The 19,883-nt window shown below is 42.8% G+C and overlaps 1 protein-coding gene across 1 annotated transcript in view; it reads left to right on the top strand.

Annotated features, from left to right (window-relative positions):
• Positions 1 to 6,923: 6,923 nt before the first annotated feature.
• Positions 6,924 to 19,883, top strand: part of TEK (TEK receptor tyrosine kinase) — a 106,517-nt gene continuing 93,557 nt past the window's right edge. Inside the window, exon 1 of the mRNA XM_014853381.3 lies at positions 6,924 to 7,477. Within this exon, the coding sequence (XP_014708867.1) occupies positions 7,426 to 7,477 (52 nt within the window). The 5' untranslated portion in view covers positions 6,924 to 7,425. The remainder of the gene's footprint in view (positions 7,478 to 19,883) is intronic.

The raw sequence follows: 19,883 nt of genomic DNA on the forward strand, positions 1-19,883 counted from the left end.
GCAGCTGCTATGGAAAACACTGTGGAGGTTCCTTAGAAAATTAAAAATAGAATTATATTATCCAGCAATTCTACTTCTGGGTATATATGCATCCAAAATAATTGAAAGCAGGATCTCGAAGAGATATATGCATACCGGTGTTCATTGCAGCATTATCCACAATAACCAAGAGGTGGAAGCAACTCAAATGCCTATCAACTGATGAATGCATGAAGAAAATATGGGATACGCATACAATGGAATATTATTTGGCCTTTAAAAAGAATGAAATCTTATTTCAAGCTACGTCATGGATGAAACTTGGGGACGTTATGCTAAGTGAAATGAGCCTGTCACAAAATGATAAATATTGTATTATTCCACTTATATGAGGTATCTAAAATAGTCAAACTCATAGAAACCAGAAAGAATTGTGGTTGCCAGAAGCTGAGGGGAGGGGTTGATGGGGAGTTGTTCAATGGGGTATAAAATTTCAGGTCTGCAAGATGAATAAAACTCTAGACGTCTGTTGCACAGCAATGTGACTATAATTAACACTCCTGAAATGTACACTTGAAAATGGTTAAGATGGTAAATTCTGTGTTGTGTATTTTAAACCACAATTTTTAAAAAAGGGGGGATGAATTTTACTGAATATAAATTATATGTCAACAAATCTGACTTTTTAAAAAGTCACCAAAAATCTCCATTTTTTTTAATTCTTGCTCTTTACATTATAACTTTATAGCTCTTCATATCAAAAGGTGACGTCTATTTTTCTGCCTCTTGGATCTGGTCTTAGCCATGTGACTTGATTTGGTGAATAGAATATGGCAGAAGTAATGATATGCCAATTCTAAGCCTAGGCCTTGTTAAAAGATAAACTGAGGCATAATAAAAATTTTAAGGTTTTGGGGCTGGCCCCGTGGCCGAGTGGTTAAGTTCGCACGCTCCGCTGCAGGCGGCCCAGTGTTTCGTTGGTTCGAATCCTGGGCACGGACATGGCACTGCTCATCAGACCACGCTGAGGCAGCATCCCACATGCCACAACTAGAAGAACCCACAACGAAGAATACAAAACTATGTACCGGGGGGCTTTGGGGAGAAAAAGGAAAAAATAAAATCTTTAAAAAAAAAAAATTTTAAGGTTTTATTTGAGCAAAAATCAATGGGAATTGGGCAGCGCCCAACCGGAGGTGGTTAGGAGGGCTCCACCCACAGGTGTTCTGGGAGAAGCTTTTATAGAGAAAAGGCAGAAGCAAGGTAAAGAAATGATTGATTGGCTCTAGCTTAAAGCCTAGTTGGCTGTTTGTGGTAGGTTGTCCTTAGTGTTTTGATTTCCCAACCTTGAGGCATTTACAGGCTTAGGTTTTGATTTGCTTAGGTGGGCGGCCATAGCATTAGAGCCGCCCCAGTCTAACAGCCTCCTTGTTTAATTGACAGCCTCAAGAGACCTTGCATATTTCCATGCACTCCACTGGATTTCTGAGCCTGCCATATTGATAACCAGGCTAGCTTGCTGGAGGATGAGAGATCTGTGGCTCCTTCAACCCTGTTGCCACACAGACAGTCAGCCCATCTCTGAAGCTGAACTAGAGAATGATTGACATTCAACTGCAGACACATGAGGGAGGCCAGCTGAGCTCAGAACTGTCCAGGTGAGCCTGAGCTGTTGACCCACAGAATCATAAGCTACATAAATGTTTGTTGTTTGAAGCCACTAAGTCATGGGTTGGTTTATTAGGTATCAATAACTACTTACTGAAAGTTTTCACAGATGAGGTGACATTTGAAGTGTATTTTGAAGGATGGATAGGAGTTTCTTTTTCTTTTATATTTTTATCTTTTTCTAAGATTTTGTTTGATGAGGGGGTCACGGAAATACTTCCCCCAGTCTATTCTGTCTGTGGCAAATTGGTCTCATGGTGGTTGTGGGGTGTCTTAATGACTCTTTCCCTTAAGCCATTGAGAGAACAGCACAGGATCATCTGAAATAAAGTCCAGAACCACTGCCTTAAGGGGCTTACAGTCTATCTGGAAAGATGCCATGTGTGCCAAGCATTAGTAGGAGAAGAAAAAAAGGCATGAGAACTGGCTTCATGGCCTAAAGGATACCAAAGCAAAGACTACTAAAACTTTTACTCCAGTACCACCCTTTGCTATTTAGCCACACAATGCTTGATTTTATTTAACTTTTCCTGTTTTGATGCATTGTGCCATGCTGGGATTGTGTGATTGTGAGTTTCGAAAGCAGCTACCACGTCTTCTATATCTGTGTCTTTTCCTACAGTGACTAGCGCAGTGCTTGCCGTTTAGACGTGAAAAAAAAAGGTTTCGAGTAAATGGGGTTCAGAGAGGGTCAGGTATTTTCCATAGCCATCAGCTCCACTCCAGACCAGAGTGGGTGTTGCCACTTAACTGTGGGGTCCTGGCTGAAGACCAAGACTTAATTGTTGATGTCCCTTCCTTTTCTGCTAGCTACTGTTGCGTACTGCGGGTTCACAAAAAAACTCATGACAGTCCTTAAGATGCCAGATGTGATTGTTCTGGAAGTTCAGTGCCCACAGCCACACGAAAGGCAGAAGGCCAAGACTGCGCTGCGCGAAGTCAACACCCCGATCTTTTGGCTCACCTCCTGTGGGCTGAGGTGCACTGGATTCTGTGCCTTATTTGCCAGTGGGTGTTTTAAGACACATCCTGCCCTGGGTCAGCCGTCTCAAGGATTTCCCCCCAGTCTTCTTCATTTGTACACATGTGCCCATTATTTTTTAAAATGTTGCAATTATAGAAATTTATTTAAAAAGAAAATAAAAATCAGTTTCTGACAACCCAGAAATAATAACTTTTAACATTTTGGTGTATAGTTGTCTTATATATGTGTGTGCATGTGTATGTGTAGAAATCTCGTGTTGTTCAAACTGTTTTTTCTCAATCAACAATATACTATAAACATCTCTACATCTTCCCATGTCAGTATATACTTCCACCACAACATTTTGACATTTGTCCGATATTTCATGGTGTGCCGTGATCTATATAAATAATCCATGTTTGTTGGCTATTTAGATTGTTTATAGGCTTTGATTATTATCAGCAATGCTTCTATAAGGCCCTTATATGTAAATTTGGAGGCACATCTTTGATTTGGGTTTGGGGTGTATCGTAAAAGTGGGTTTTCTGAGCCAAAGGATAAGTGCTATGTGTTTGTGATACCGACCTCTAGACGTGTGGTACCAGTTTACAGTAACGCTGTGTAAGTTATTTTCTACACCCCTTCACAAACATTTTTTATTATCCATTGATATTTTTGTTCATGTATCTCAAAGACTTTTAATGTTTTCTATAGGTGTGTTTTCATATATCGAGTGCAAAAAGCACAGACTAAAAATCGAATATCAGCCGAGTGCCTTGTTCACTCGTTCATTGGTTTGGTTTTATTTTTGTTCTGCTCTCAGTGTGTCTGGAAAAATCAAATTAAGCTGAGTAAGCTTGACTCATGAGGAATCCCCCTTTCATTCCCTGGAGCAAGGCAGTGGAGACCCACAGATCCTGATATTAGTTACTACTGTCATGGAAGCACAGTGAGAATTGATGGCATTTCTCAGTGTCATCGAACTTTTCCATTATCTGTCAAAGTTCCATTTCAAATTCTTTCTAAGGCCTGGGTGTACCCTCCTGGTGTTTGGGATGTTTCCTACATTTCTCTTTATCTACATTTCTGTACGCTGTGGTCTAAAGGTGAACTATGAAAAAAAAGAGTCATACATTAAACTTGCAAAAATCGGAGGCCAAGAGACCAGGATTCTAACATTGCCTCTGCTACTCACAGCTGAGCAAGTTACTTTGCCTGTTTGGGACTTCCTTTCCTCATTGCCGATAGGTCCGTGTAATAGTCCAGGAGTGGTGGTGGTGGTTGTGGGTGGGGAGGGAACCTGTAGGGAGCCTTTATTAAATACATACTTGTGCCAGATACTGTGCATATATTATCTCGCTAAGTATGCATTATTTTCCCCCATTTTAAAGATGAGGAGCCTGAGGTTCAGAGACGTGAATTAAATTGCCCAGGTCATGCAGAGAGTAAATTACAGCTATACCATGCAATCTAGGTTTGCCTGACTCCAAAGCCTTTTCTAGATATGAGTCTATGAGTAACAATGGGATTATTTTCATTTCTTAGTTCACTGAATATTTATTTAAGACCTATTATGTGCTAGACACTGTGCTCAGCTCTGGGACTTCAGTGGTGAATAGATTAGACATGGTCTTTGCATCATGAAGATTGTGGTCAACTGGGGGGAAAGACACATTGAAAACAATACAAATGCGAATATATGATTATCAATTGTGATTTATACCATGAAAAAATTACAGGGTGTTGCGAGAGAACAACAGGGGAGACAATTTGGATTGAACAGTCAGGGATGACCTTTCAGACTGAGACCTGGAACCTAACTAGCAGTTAGTCAGTCAAGGATAGAAAGAGCATTTCAACCATTCCAGGTGGATGGAGCAGCTGAGGATAGAGAGCGGATCCAGCTGGTCCCCAACATGGCTCTTCAGGGAATGGAGATGCCCTGATGATGGCCACAGCCAGCTTTCTAGAGAGGGGTTGTGGCCATGTCCAACTGTGTGGTATTTCCTTAATACGTTATGTATTGGGGAAAGTCCTGTCCAGACATGGATGTGGCCTCTCCCTTCCCTTGGAAATCCTGGCATACCATCCAGTTTTGCAACTTCCCAACCTGGTGCCAGTCAGCTCTGCTGACCTATTGGCCCCACAGTGCATGGCGAAGCTCGTGTCATTGTTCCTTGATTGGTTCTCCATGTTCTAAAATCCATGGAGCAGAAAGCCGGAGCAGAGCATGTCTGGATACTTTTGTCCACAAGGTATCTTCACTTTACCTGGAATTTATGTACTAAAGATTTAGACATCCCAGAGAAAAGGTGCTCAGCCTTTTGACTAGCTGTATAGTCATAGGCTCGGGAAATCCAGCAGTATTTACTAAATGGATAACAGTGGAAAGAATTAAATGGAATAATCTTTCTGGATCCTGGTCCTGGAAGAGGAGATTAAACTGCATAGCTCTTTGGATAATGGAGAAATAAATTAACTGAACAACATTTCTGGATTTCAGAGAGAAGAATGAAACAGAGTCACTCTTTCTGGATAATGGAGAGAGGAAGAACATGACTAACAATTCTGGGTAAGGATAGATCATTCCAGATAATGGGGGAAGGATGAAACTGAACCACTTTTCTGGATAAGAGGGAGGCAGCCCAGAAAAGGAAGCAAGGTAGTAACACCTTCAGCCTCCAAGAAAGAACTAGCCAGCAGGTGGGATTGTGAGCAATGACAACTTCCTTGTGTGGCCATCAAGCACGAACAGAGGAAGCTGTGCCTGGGGAGGCAGGTGCCCTAGAGTTTGTTTATTTCTAAAGCCTTCCACTGCTGCTCCATATGGCCTGGGGCCAGTGGACCTCCCAAAGTCTCAGCCACCATGTTCTTAAAATAGGGCACATCTGTGACCCTCTCAGGCTTTCACAGTGACAGAAATACAAAGCTAGTATCTTCTTGGAACTGCCTGGATGAAGGGACCTGGAAATCAACTTGGGGATGCTGAGAGTAGGACAATGTAGTCCTTCCGACTTAGGAGGTGTTACAATCAGAAGGGAAGTTAGTCACATCCAGTTTAAATCCTTCATTTTACACTTGAGGAAACTGAAGCCTGGAGATTGGAAATGACTTGTCCAGGGCCTCATAGGCCAATCACAGCAGAGCTGGGACTACAACCCAGAATCCCTGACTCCTGGAATGGTTGTTCACAAGGCCAAACTTAAAGCCATCCCGTGGGAATAGAGAATGGCTTTCTAGTGGAAACTCTGGGACTGAAATCAGAGACAGAATGGAAAGACAAAAGGAAATGAGTATGTTAACATTTCACGAAAGCCGTCTGTGAATTAGGCACAGTGCCAGATGTTTTTACGTATTTTTAAACCTCATCTAATCCTCTCAAAAATCCCCATGATGGCGATATTATTGCCATTTTACAGCTGTTAAAAACTGAGGCTCAAAGACGTTAAGTAACCTGTCTCACATATGTGGCCAAGCCCGTATTTGAATCCAGGTCTGCTTGCAAACAGAGCCTGAGCTTCTTCACCCCAGCAGACTGGAAACATCAGTTGGTTCTCAAGGTCATCGCTGATGTGCTAAAACCTGGGACAGAAATTAGGCAAGAGTAGCAGCCTCTGCCTTTTCCTGTGGTGAGTAGGAAAAGGAGGAGTAGACGGTTCTTTGCTCAAGTATGAGGGCAGGGTGATGGACAGAGTATGGACTCTATTCTAAGGTCATAGTTTGTGTTATGGAGAAATTACCATCTGGAGAAATTTGGGGTGTCTGCTCTCATTTTAGGTAAGGTGACTCAGATAGCTATCTTCCTTTTGGCCTCTCTCTGCTCTTATGAATAATATTTTTATCCCAATCCAATCACTTATATTTGGTTTTTACATAGGTTATTTTAAAAAGTTTTGGATATAATTTGCTCCTGAAACACCCTTGGCTAATAACCACAAAATCCCTCTCCTTGCTGATTTCTATGCCAAATTCTTTAAGAGATTAGATCACCTTCAGATGAATTGTTAATAAAAACTAAAGCAATAGCCAGTAGCATGGATATCTTTGGGCTCTTGGCCAACAAATAAACCATCTGTGTGAAAGAAAACAGACTAACAATTTTGGACTCTGGTCTCTGTGGCCACATTGAGCGTTGACCTCACCGGTAATTACCTAAATTAATTGCCTTTTGGGTTGTGTTTTCTCCTCACACGAAAACTTCTTTTCCCAATTCAAACCATGTGGTTAAAATGAGAAAACAAAAGCAAAAACTACTCCCACACCCTAAAGCCCCCTCTGTCAGGCCTCCCAAGGGGACCCAGGAGAGCCGTTAGAAGGCTGAGAGGGGCCATCATCGCATACCATACATAGGTGGAGGGCTTGTTATTCGCCGTTCCCGCCCACGAGAGGATACCCCTATTGTTTCTGAAAATGCTGACCAGGACCCACACTTCCAACAAAAATTCCTCTACCCCTACAACCGCAGCAGCAAAAGCAGCAGCAGAAGCAACAGCAATAGATAAGTGTTTTGATGAATTGCAAGATGGATAGGGCTCACGGTGCCCCCAGCTCTGCTGATACCAAATGCCTTTAAGATACAGCCTTTCCCATCCTAATCTACAAAGGAAACAGGAAAAAGGAACTTAAAACTCCCTGTGCTCAGACAGAAATGAGACTGTTACAGCCTGCTTCTGTGCTGCTCCTTCTTGCCTCTGACTTGTAAACAAGACCTAGTAGAACACGCGAATGGAAAGTCGGAAAGCTCTGGGTGTTTGAAAGGATCCTTGGGACCTCATGCACATCTGCAGAACCTGGATGGAGAGATCTGGGGAAGCATGGACTCTTTAGCTGGCTTAGTTCTCTACGGAGTCAGCTTGCTCCTTTCTGGTAAGGTTTGGCCTTGTTTTTTTAATTTAGTTTTTTTGTTTTAAACCGAGTTGGTGCTTCTGGGCTCTCTTATCAACTCTTAGTGCTGGTTAATAAGGGGCAGCTGTGACATAGGGGCGACTTCTCTGGGACTCTCCATTTAATATACGTAAGGATTGAAATGCAAAGTCCCCGAGGCGTGAAGTAATTTTTCTAGAATTTCTCTTCTGGGTAATTGCCCCCTGTGTTGCCACAGACCCTGAGGGCTGATTAGGTCACTTTGTTTGAAGAGACATGCTACTGTGGTACTTTATTTTATTGCTCCTTAATTGTGATTGTTTCCTTATGTAAGAAAAAAAAAAGAAGAAGAAACTTGGCTTTACCTGCTCCAAAGAAAACCTTCAGTAATTTTTATAAAATGAAATTCATGCTGAGAATTATGGGGACCCACTTCAGACAGAGTACAGATTGTCATTTTTAAATGAGAACAAAAATCCTTTTCTATCAAGATTTCATATCGGCATGCTATTTGAGTCAAAGCAGTCAAATGCTAAGCTTTTTGTTTTTTCTTGTAGTTGGGGGTCAGAGAGATTAGCACTATATAATTTTTATTGTGTTTTTAAAAAATATTTGGCATATGGTAATTCATAAAGTCTTCATTGCCCAATGAAACGAAAGTTTAGGCAGTCACGGAGACCCGTGGGCGCAGGAGAGTATCGAAACCTGTTGTGGAGTTAAGGACCGGTTGGCCTGAATGTTTTCAGATTTAGTGCGTCTGTTGCTCAGGTTCCCTAGATAGTGGCATATTTCTGTCGTTCATTCACCCTATGGGACACTGGCTGAAAGGGTTATCAAAACCTGAAGCGCAAACCACAGCCATGATCGCCATCAATCTCTCCCCTTCACTTTGAAAGCGTTCTAATTATTGTACTGAAAATAGAATTGATATGGGAAGTGAACTTGGGAAACTTTACTGAACTTAATGGTGCCGGCTCTATTATATTATTAGAATTTGAGCCAAATATACATAAATATCTGCTATATTATTTTTATATTTTTCCGTATCTTTGAAATATTATTAAATATTCAAAAACTAAATCCAATAAGCTAAGAGAATTTCATGTAAAGTAACTTGTTTATAGCTCTTCAGTTTGTTTTCAACAACCAATTATATTGAGGATTTAATAATATTTTTAAGACTAATGATGTATAATACACATTGCTGAAAGTGAAAGATTATCTGAGATGGTTTCAATATTTACATAGAAGTTGTCTATGTTAACGTAGAAATGTTGATTTCTCCAATAATATGTACCTTTAAACCAAATAATTATCACAATTCTATGTTGGGTTTGTTTCTTTTCTGTGTGACGTATGTATCAGTGACGTGAAATCTGGAACTGATTCTACACCAGGGCTTGCAGTAATGCAAAGCCCAACAGTCTACAGTCGCTCTGAGATACTTTTTAGGTTAAATAAAACACATACACACAGAAACACACACACAAGTTTTAATTCACTTCTTTTCCTCAGAGTGACTATGTTATGGTACTTTGCAATATAGGCTCAGAAGAGCTGTCATATAATCAAACAAAAAAGTTTTGTGGCCACAATAATTTCTCCGTGTCTAGACCTTAGATCCCTGAAAACACAGCACTGACTTCAGCAGGCAGAGGCCCAAGGAGAGGGCTTCATGCTCCTATTGAAAAGGAAGGGTGACACTAACAAGGTTGTTTCTGGGGTAGGTCTGTTGTGTTGAATCCTACCTTACATCCCTGGTCTAAGCCTCTATGAACATGAATATCCAAGGCTTGGCAATTGCAATAACAAGAATCCAGCATGACCGTGTCCACAGGCATAGGGGCCCATTCCTCACACCAGACTCCACCGGTGGACTACAGCAGTGGGGCAAGGGACTTATGGCTTATGGGTTTATCTCTCTAGTCCTGTGGGTTCTCATTCCTTTTTTCAGAACAAATAGAACTGAAAAAATATATCACATTTGCCTCAATCATGGTGGCAGATGCTGACCCATAAGAGAGTTGGAGGAGGTATGTAGTTTTCAGAAGCCTTCCCCCTAAACCCACCTGGATTCTGGTACATTCTCATCCAACTGAGAATTGTGGCCAATTTCAGCTTATTAACAAGTTCTAATAAACACACTAGCTTTTCCCTACTCCCGCATCCTCACCAAACCAGGCTTCTTTCTCTAAAGGGTCATATGTACAGAAGAACAAAATGAAACAAATCACTCTTTCTGCTTTATCATCGTATGTCCTATGTGATCACCATGATCTGGTGGGAAGTCTCTAGTAGCATGCCTTCTTTCCTGTCTTATTTGACATTTTAAGTAACAACCTGGATTCAGAGAGAGTGGATAGCTTGTTTGAGTGGCAGAGGCAATTCGGTTATAAGATCAGGGAAGTGGTCCCAGATGGAACCTCCCTGTTAGAGCTGGTCTTGGAAGGCCAGTATCAAGTCTGAGTAATCAAGGGTGGAGGTCTAGAAGCTGGGATCAGAGACACACCTAGGAATTATTCTCAGAGGGAGGAGTTTTCTTTCTTCATGGATGCTCCCTTCTAAGCATTGTCTTTGTTGGGAAGTCTCAGCATTTCCCTTTCAGCCCTACCCTTGGAGAGCTTCCTGTAAGGTCTAATTCTTCTAAGACATCCCTCCAGGAGGGAAGGACTCTTCAAAGTCCATCTCAGAAGGCCATGCTGTGTCGTCTGGGGGATTCAGAGGGGTGGGCTCCAAATTTTTCTGACGTTATCAATTTGTCCTCTGGGGCTCTACCCGTAAGAAGATATGTATGTGATTGTGTCACTTAACTTATTCCCTGTAGATGGCATATTGGTTAGAGCACAGAATCAGGATTTAAGTAGATGTCTCTAGGCTGGAAGGGTGGGACCAAACCCAAAAATACCACTTCATAATAGGTAAACATCAAGTCGTGCATTTGGGTTCAATAAATGAATTATGTATGTTCAAAGTGAGACCTAGGTTTGTTGCAAGTTATAGTGAATGACCCCTGAGTTTTGGTGATACACAAAATTCATGAGAGCCAACACATACTGTGCTTGCTGAAAATGTAAAATAAGTTGTAATAGTTTGCATTTGTAGAAACATAAGGTCCAAGTTAGAAATGGCAGTCACTTCAGTTCACACTACTGCTCAAAGCATATCCATTACTACCTTTTTTATTTTGAGGAAGATTAGCCCTGAGTTAACTACTGCCAATCCTCCTCTTTTTGCTAAGCAAGACTGGCCCTGAACTAACAGCCATGCCCATCTTCCTCTACTTTATACATGGGACACCTGCCACAGCATGGCTTTTGCCAAGAGGTGCCATGTTCGCACATAGGATCTGAACCGGCGAACCCCGGGCTGCCGAGAAGTGGAACATGCGTACTTAACCACTGTGCCACTGGGCCGACCCTCAAAGCATATCCATTAAACACTTAAGACACTTGAGAAATTTGACAGCAAGTGGCGTAGGCAAAGAGGAAGGTAGGTGCTTTAGAAACCATGTCATATGGGAATATTTAGCCAGCAGAAAAGAAATGAAGAGCAGTGTTTTTAAGGGTTTCCATATAGAAGACATCCTTCATTGACATTCGATTTTGCCAGATCTAGGATCTGGGGATGGAAGGAGTTGTACAAAGACAGTTTGGCTTTACTGATGGAAACCTTCTAAAAATTGAACCATCACCTCCACCGGGAGGAGAGTTCAGGCAAAGGTCAGGTGATCATCTATTAGGGATGTGAAAAGAGGATGTGGAGTGTGACGGTTACTCCCTTTCACATCCTTTTCATTTCACTGTCTTTTTGTGGCTTCTCACGGATCACTTGGCAGGTGGATAAGGGTTCAGAAAAGTCACAAAGATCTTTGCCCAGCGATATCAAACTGGTGTGTTTCCTGAATGTGGACCCTAGCATGGTCAATTTACACTGAATTTTAACTCAATCAACCTGCCTTATGAGAAAAAAAAGCACATGTGCGTGTGCTATGATGACTCTTTTGAAGCCACTGCTCTGTGGGACCAAGGTAGGGCTAATCAAGAAGGCAGGAGAAGAAGTGAAGGGTGTGGACTGTGAAGTCACAGACCTGGGGTTAAGCTTGAATTGGATGACCATGGGCAAGTTATTTGATTTCTCTGTCGCAGTTTTCTCATCTTTTATGGATGCGAATGCCTATTTCCCAGAGTTGTTATAAGCCTCAAGTGTGATAGTGCATGTAAAGTGCTTCACCAGTAAGAACTCTCTTAAATGAAGCCGGTGTAATCAAAAGAGGCGTGTTGCTGTGAGGACCACTGGGCTAGTTCAAGACTGGTCTAATGTTTCCTAGGACGTAGGGGAGTCACTTACCACTCACAGAAGCAGTCTCCTTCTAAAAGACCTCCCCATAATCCAGTTCCTCAAATTTTGTGCTGGTCACTTACCACTTGGCCAGCCAGCCCGCTTGGCCCGCTAACCAGTGCCTCTCCTCACCTCTCCATGTATCCCTGCTTATGGCCCTTCTACTTCAACCAGGTCCATCTCCACAATCTATGCATTCTTTCCTCTTGGCTCTTGTTCACACTGTTCCATCCATTTGGAAATGACATTGTCCAGGTCCACTCTGCAAACACAATTCAACTCAACTTGCCTAGGCCAGCTCTTCCTCATGATGTTATTCCCCTAATTCTGAGTTCCTTTCTACACAGGCTGTGTCTTTGAGCTTTGGGCACATAGATTTAGCTCAATTAGCCTCTAACATTTTGACAAGGGATATTATTTCTTTTTTATTCTCCCTAGTGCATGTATTTAATGTTCAGTAATCTTTATTGAATGAAATTTAATATTCCATTGTAAGAAGCCATTGAGATGCCACAGCAGACCTGAAAGAAAGAGGAATTATGTGGAAAGAGTTTTAGCCATGTTGAAGTAATAATAATGATAATAACAAAAATAATAATAAATCAATTTCATAAACATGGCAGGTACTATTCACTCATATCTTAAAAGGTTGGTTTATGTTAAATATTTGATGTAAATAAGGCCAAAAGAAAACCCCCTTCTTCCCTTAGGTATGAAATGTAAAAGATACACTCATGAAAGTGGGTTTAACCAGTCCTTTATCTAATAGTAGGTATTGTACAATTGTTGAATATTACCCAAAAGAGATGCATACTTTTTACTCAGTACACATTTATTGAGTTGTTACCTGCCTATCATTCATTCATTCATTTACTCAACTCTCATTTCAATCAATGAACACATATTGAGGACTTACTTTGTGCTATGTACTGTACTGGACACCAGGAATGCAAAAAAGGCTGAGTCATTTTTTTGCCTTTGCTAAACTCACATTTAGTAGGAAAGATGACTATAGCAGATGAATTATAAGATGCTGTGATAACTGCTATATTAGGGTACGTACAAAATCTGGTTTTTCAAGAGCTACAAAAATTCTTATTGGCTCCAATAATAAAATATGAAACGTTAAAATCTAAATTAAACATAATAATTAAATGTCTAAAAACATATAATGTCAACTTCATTAATTGCTAAACTTAGTATGAATAAAATTAATAATATTTGAAAACAATCTGTAGGGTAGATTTTCCTCACTTTGCAAGAACTCCTAAATAGTCATGAATATTACCAAAATTATGGCCAATTATAGTTATGAGTTACTCATAGCTGAATGATTTTAAAACTAAAAGGATGAAAAGGAAAAAGGGAGAAAAGAGCTTTCCATTTGAGGGAGCAGGGGGTGTGAAATAGCGGGGCAAGCTCGAGGAAGTCAAGGAAGACTGGAATGCAGGGCGGAGGTGGAGGACTAACGTTGGCGTCAGATCGGAAAGGGCCTCGTGGGCCATTTTAAGTAGCTTGTCCCTCATTCTGTTGAAATTTTGTATGGTGTTTGTTCTATCATATCTGATTTATGCCTTGGAAAATTCACTCTGATAATAGTGTAGGGGATGGATTGACGTGGCAGAGACTGTAAGCCTGGAACAATTTGGCTTCGCAATGCTCCAGGCAGGAAGGACTCGATGAAGTGGCGGATTGAAGAAGGGGATGAAGAGAGCGATTGAGAGTATAGGAGGTGAAACTGTCCGGGTGGTGATTGGTTGCATGTGGGAAGTTGAGAGAAGGGGGGAGAATGAGCATTGTTCCAAGGTTCTGTTTTGGGCAATAGCTGTGCCGCTCAGTGTGCTGGGAAGCATGGCTGCAGGACTTGTTGGAGATGGTCTGGGTTGGAGCAAATAATTATTTTGTACATGTTGATTTTGAATTTTCACATAAAGGTGGATATTTAGCAAAATTTGACTCTCTGGGTCTGAAGCTCAGAAGAAGAGGATTGAGCATGGAATTGAGACATAGAAATTATGGTTTATGGTAAGTGAAGCCATGGGCATGGGTGCATACCAAGATTTAAGTGAAGGGAAGAGAAAGAGGAGACAGCCATGGGTTCTGTGAAGAAGCAGTCAGGGAGTTAACAGGTGAAGCAAACCCGGACTCCTTTCCTGGGATTTTAGAGAATTGGTGTTGTGGTAGCTAAGGAAGGAGAGAGTTTCCGAAGGGGACAGTAAGATGGGGCCAGCAAAGTGTCAGCGTCTGGGCCTGGAGTGGGGACACCAGACTACAGGTGTGTTGTTTTACAGAGAGCCAGCTGCACTGATGGCATTACTGAACCAGAGCTGGAAGGGATGTCGGAGGATCAGCTGGCATCACTCTCAGCCTTCAGGAAGAGGAATGTCGAAAGTTGCCTCTCTTACTGCTGGAATTTGAAACAGATAACCCAGTTCCCACCAGTCTGGCCAGATATTCCTTAACTCACATCACATGTGCAGAATGTTTTTTAGATTGAGCCATGCCTACTTCCCTCTCCATCCCTCCCCCACTGCCTCCTTTTGTCTCTTCAGGAATCTGACCATCCTTCTCCCCCTGTCCCTTCCCATAGCTGCAGGGGCAGGTGTGGAAACGTGGATCTGCCGGATGGACAGAGTCTTGACTCTTCGACACATCTGTTGATTAGAGGGAGTGCATTCCCACTGCCTGGTGGTTCTGTGTCTAACATGGTGTGGGTGTAAGAAAGACAAGCCAAAGGTGCCCATCAGGCAGCCAGTTGAGGGGCATCATGGGCGGCTGCTGTTTGCTCTCTGCTTGTCACAGCCCCTTGCCTAGGGCTTGACCAGTGAGGTGTGTGTGGTGGTCACACCCATCTCAGCAGATCTGTCAGCTTTCCCGCTTTTGTTAGAGGGTGATATCATGCTTCCTGGGGGGAGTGCTGGAAGACAATGCTCAGCCACTTTCCTCCAGATACAATAGGCGGAGTCAGGAAGGCAGTATTGACATTGCTGGGCCTGGGGAGGCACTCACTGCTCTGCGGCCGTCAGACGGTGAACCAGCTTAACCTTGGCACACAGGGTCTGAGTTGTGCAAGGCGTCTGGCTGCAGAGCCAAAGGCGACTCCGCCCTGGGGACAGGAGTGCTTTAGACATCTGGGAATCTGGGATGGGATTCAGATTCCGATCCCTGTGTCAAAAACAACCACAAAACAATAACAGTACCGGTAATAACAAAAATGACTACCACAGATTGAATGCCTCTATTGGCAAGTATTTAATTTTTTCATTTTTTTGGTGAGGAAGATTGGCCCTGAGGTAATGTCCATTGTCAATCCTCTTCTTTTTGCTTGAGGAAGACTGTCATTCAGCTAACTCCTGTGCCAGCCTTTTTCTATTATGCCTGTGGGATGCCACCACAGCATGGCCTGATGAGTGGTGTGCAGGTGAACACCTAGGATCCAAACCTGTGAAACCCGGGCTCCCAAAGCGGTGTGCACAAACTTAACCACTATGCCACTGGGCTGGCCCCTAATATGATTTTTAATATCTCACAACCTTGCACAATAGGTATTATTCATTTTTTTAATAGATGGCAAAACTGGGACTCACGAAGGTTAAGTGACCTGCCCAAGGTTAAAATGTAGTGGATATCCATTACTTTGGACTGTCTAACATCCCTAATTTTCAAGAGCTGCCATGCTTTCCCTCCATGTGATTCTGATGGGACTATCACTGATCTCAGAGTATACCGTCCATCTGACTAGAACAGTTCGTTCAGTTGGAGGATGCATGACCCAAAAGGGCCAGTTAGATTCTTTCTCTGGGCATTTATGAGCAAGATATTCTCTTTTTTCAGTGAGGACACTGTACACATGGAGCTACCAGCTTCCCTGGGCACTTGATGGAAGCATGTCTTTGGTAGAAGAGAATGAAAACAATAACAGAGAAAACAGAACTAAGACAGGCACTGTGATTTTATTTGAGCCCTGGGTCCAGTGGTTTTAGGTCAGGGACCCATCTGCCCCTTCCAGTTATGGGAACCAGTTACTTTTATTTGCTTGTGCTGTTTTGAGTTGGTTTCTGTCTCTTGAAAGTGAATGGTCCTGAGTGACCACATTGTCTCAATGGGAAGTGCTGGAGACAAGAGGTAAACTGAGAATGACCTGCACCCAAAACCTTAGCTCTTTCAAACACTTCGCTGTGCTGTGTTCTAACTTTGCATGGTCATCTCAGGTTTGTTCCTAGAAAATGAGGCTGATAACAGTACTTACTCATGTGGTTTTGGGAGAAGATTTTAAGAGATACTACTTAAATGTACTTAGCACAGTGTTGGTACATGATGAATACTTGATAAAAATCAGATGATCTTAGTTGTTTGCTTATAAACAAAGCTGGGGACTCTTATGTCACCTACATCAGTCCTTTCAAAACACATCTCCATCCATGAGGGCAGGCAATTCATATTCTAGGCCAGATGGAGCTCCCTCGCTTTCTTTGGGGAAACTCAACCTTGATACCTTGTCTCAGGGACAAGGAGAGCAAAGCTTAGAACTGTGCATTCTTGGGCTTTTGCTAAAAATCTGGAGTGTCAGGTGGGAGAATTCTTTCCTGTGGCCCTACCAGCTGGCAAGATGCTTCTCCCTACTTTTCTCCTGCCAGCCCCTAATTTCCTCTTTTCTTTGGTCTTGACCAAACAGAGGCTCTAGGATGATTTGTCATCTGTGGGTCCCCATCTCATTTATCCCAAATCTAATTCCTAGTTCTTGACAATTTACTGTGGAATTGTCACTTCCAGGTGGAATATGCCTCACTTCTGACCAAGCTCATTATTGGATTTTTGGCCCCATCTTGGAGTGTTTGTGTGTGTGTGCGTGTCTGTGTGTCTGTGTGTCTGTGTGTCTGTGTGTCTGTGTGTGTGAATAGCTCTGTCCTCATTTCACCACCGTCTTTCCTCTAATTCCTCCTCCTTTTAGTCTCCATTCCTCTTTGCGTCCAGTACCTTTTGAAAGCACTTTCTAATCTTCCGGGGTTGATTTAAACACCCCCCTGTTTTACTTCATTGCTACCACTTCAGCATCAAAGAGCAGGGCAGTAATGGTAGTTAGTTGTGGTCAACAGCTATTCAGGAGCCAGTCTTTGCCCACTTCCCCAGGCTCTGGCGATTTTCTGTCCCTCATGCTATGGTGGAAGTGTATTTCAGTTACACCAGGTTCTTTGTGGTTTCTGAAACTTCACTTTCAAGCCCCCACATCTTTGTGTCTGCTGTTGCCTTTACCAAGAATGGCCTCTTCACAGTCTCTTCTTCACCCGTCTGACTTATTCATGCTTCAAGGTTTATCTCAGGCGTCATTTCTTCCAAGAAGTCTTCCTTAACCTCCTTGCATGGGGTTAGGGACTTGCCTTAGCCTGGATTCCACCAAAAACATGGCCTGAGGCAAAGGCGTATGTGCAGGTAGATTATTTGGGAAGTGACTTCAGGGAACAAGAGTGAGGGACTAGGGAAATGGAACTGTGCCAGGACCATGTTGGCTGCTGCAATAGGTGCCTTGGTGCTCCAGACCTTCCGAGGAGCCTTATGGAATGAGACTCAGAACTCTTCACCTGCGAGGAAGAAGGGGAGGCATTCATCCATTGCTACCCTCCACCTTTGCACAAGGGTTATGTAGATGTAAGCAGCTAGTGAATTCCCGCAGGTGTCCTATGCTGGTGTGCCAGAGAAAGTCCCACGGGAGGAAGTGAGATATTCTCGCGTGGACTCTGGGGGAGCTACTTTGAGATTACACCTGCTCAAAGCTGGTGGAGGCCTGCTCCGAAGTGGCCTAGGCAGAAGCAGCTGCTTCCAGAGCTGAGATGGGGATGATGCATTCGAGCTCAAGAGATGTCTGATACAGGCAGCCTTGTGCTTACCTCTGTCATAAGACTTAGAACATTAAATTACAATCAACAGTTTGCTTATTGGTTTTGCCCACTAGGCTATGCACTGTGTTTGACATTTCAATGTTCTCAGCACCGGACATAGTATCCTGGCTGGCAGAGAAATGCTTTAATAAATGGTTTTGCATTGGATTAAATATTCTGACCTAGTTCTTCCCTAAGTGTGCTATATATACTACTCCTGGCCAAAAAGGTGATTTTACGTGATGCTTGGAAGAATATTTTTAATTACAATATTTATTTGTCTGTATATATAGACAAAAGTGTGTGTATATGTATCATATCAATCATTTAACTTCATGAATATTATAGCTTAATATGAGGCTAAGGAAAAAAACCTGAGTTAATTTAAAGAGAGTGGTCAATAGAACAATCGTACAGGTAGCACGTAGACTCAGCAAGAATCATGAAAGGGATGCGTAAATTAACGCAGTTTGGGAGACACTGCTCTAATCGAATAAGCTAGCCAATCCTCTTTAGAACTCTGTGTGTGTGTGTGTGTGTGTGTGAGCATGCGCACGCACACATGTGCATGCACAAATGAAAAACAGAAAAGTAATTTGGCCATGTAATTAATACTATCCTAGTGACACGCACAAAGTGAAGGAGATTCTCATGGTGACCAACCTGTCTCAAAACACTGTCTTCATCTCTAATCTTGCTTCTCCTAGGAAACCTGGAAAGTGGACATTTGTTAATAAAGCACAAACAAGACCTGTTTCCCCCTTGGGCATACTGGGCATCCCCAAAAAGGCCCAGCAATCAGCCACCAAACCAGTGGGCAATGCCCACCGGTAGAGGAATGGGTAGGTCAGTTAGATTCATTCATTCAAGCTAACGTTTACTTAGCCCTTCCTGTGTCCTGGGAATCTGCTAGGCATGGGAGTTACAAAGATGGTTAAGAAAAGGACCTGACCTCAAGTGGCTTGCAGTCTGGTGGGTGAGAAGTTCTGCTCTAATAGAGGCAGACAATGTATGTTGGGAGCATGGAAGCTGGAGTGAGTAATCCTGGAAGAGAACAGGTGTTTCACCAAAAGGGCGACATTTGACAAGGATGAGTAGAATTATGCTTTGTGGAAAATCAGGAGTGGAAGTGAGAAGTTGAGGCATTCTAGGCAGAGGGAAAAGCATGAAAAATGAGGAATAAAATTTTTAAGAAACACGTGGGCCGTGGTTCTTTTTGGCTACACTGTAGGTTACACTGAAGCAGGTGGCAGGAGATGAAGCTGGGAAGATGGGTTGGGAAGAAGGCAATTTAGTTTGAGATCAGCTGAGTGGGCAGGGACAGAGACACTTATGGAAGCTGTTAGGATGTAGGGTGAAGCTTTATGAGGGAATGAGATTACCCAAGAAGAGGATGGCAGGATAGTTCTGGGAACACCTATATCAAGGGGAGATATGGGTAGAGGAAGAGGAAACTGAAGGCATTCAATGAGACAAGCCAAGGGAGGAGGGAGTTTCAACCACACCAAAAATTACAGAGGCAGGAGCAGGGTAAGGAGAGGGACTGGAGAATTTGGCAATTAGGTGCTGATGCAAATCGTTTCTAGTAGATGGGCAGAGCTAGGGTTGAGGAGTAAGAGGGAGGAAGGGAAGTGGAGTAGGCAGGCCAAGATTCCCTCTGAGAGATGTCCCATGTCCTGGCAGCTTCCTCTTTCCATGTGCTTTTCTGGAAGCTTGATTGCAGGGTGATCTGGTAGGAGAAGAGGTGAGATCCTCTCTGCCATCACTGGCTCAGGGTGCGAGGAGGATATGCAGAAGTTTGAAGGAACTGGGGAAAGACCTCTGCCATCACAGACACTCTGCCCTTCCCCTGGACATGGTCCCCAAATGACCTGAATTAGGGAATTATTTTAGTTTCACAAATATGTGGTAATGGAGGTAGATGTTTTCATGGAGGGGCCACACACTGATCTCTAGAATAACAGAATATTAGAACTGTCAAAGCTTAAAAGACTATCTAGTCCAGTGTTCTGAAGGGTCCCAGAGAATACTAACTCCAAGAGAAGCGTAGAGTCCTTTCTTCCTTTTAACTGAGTATCATGTGGAACTAATGTCCTGCACCTCATGAAATGCTGATGTGATTCAACCTGCTCGTCTGACAGCTGCCCACACAGGCCCAGAGAGTTCAGCACTTTGCTCCAGCTCACTCAGCTCAG

The sequence above is a fragment of the Equus asinus genome, chromosome 23, assembly GCF_041296235.1.
Source record: "Equus asinus isolate D_3611 breed Donkey chromosome 23, EquAss-T2T_v2, whole genome shotgun sequence".
Classification (NCBI taxonomy): Eukaryota; Metazoa; Chordata; class Mammalia; order Perissodactyla; family Equidae; genus Equus; species Equus asinus.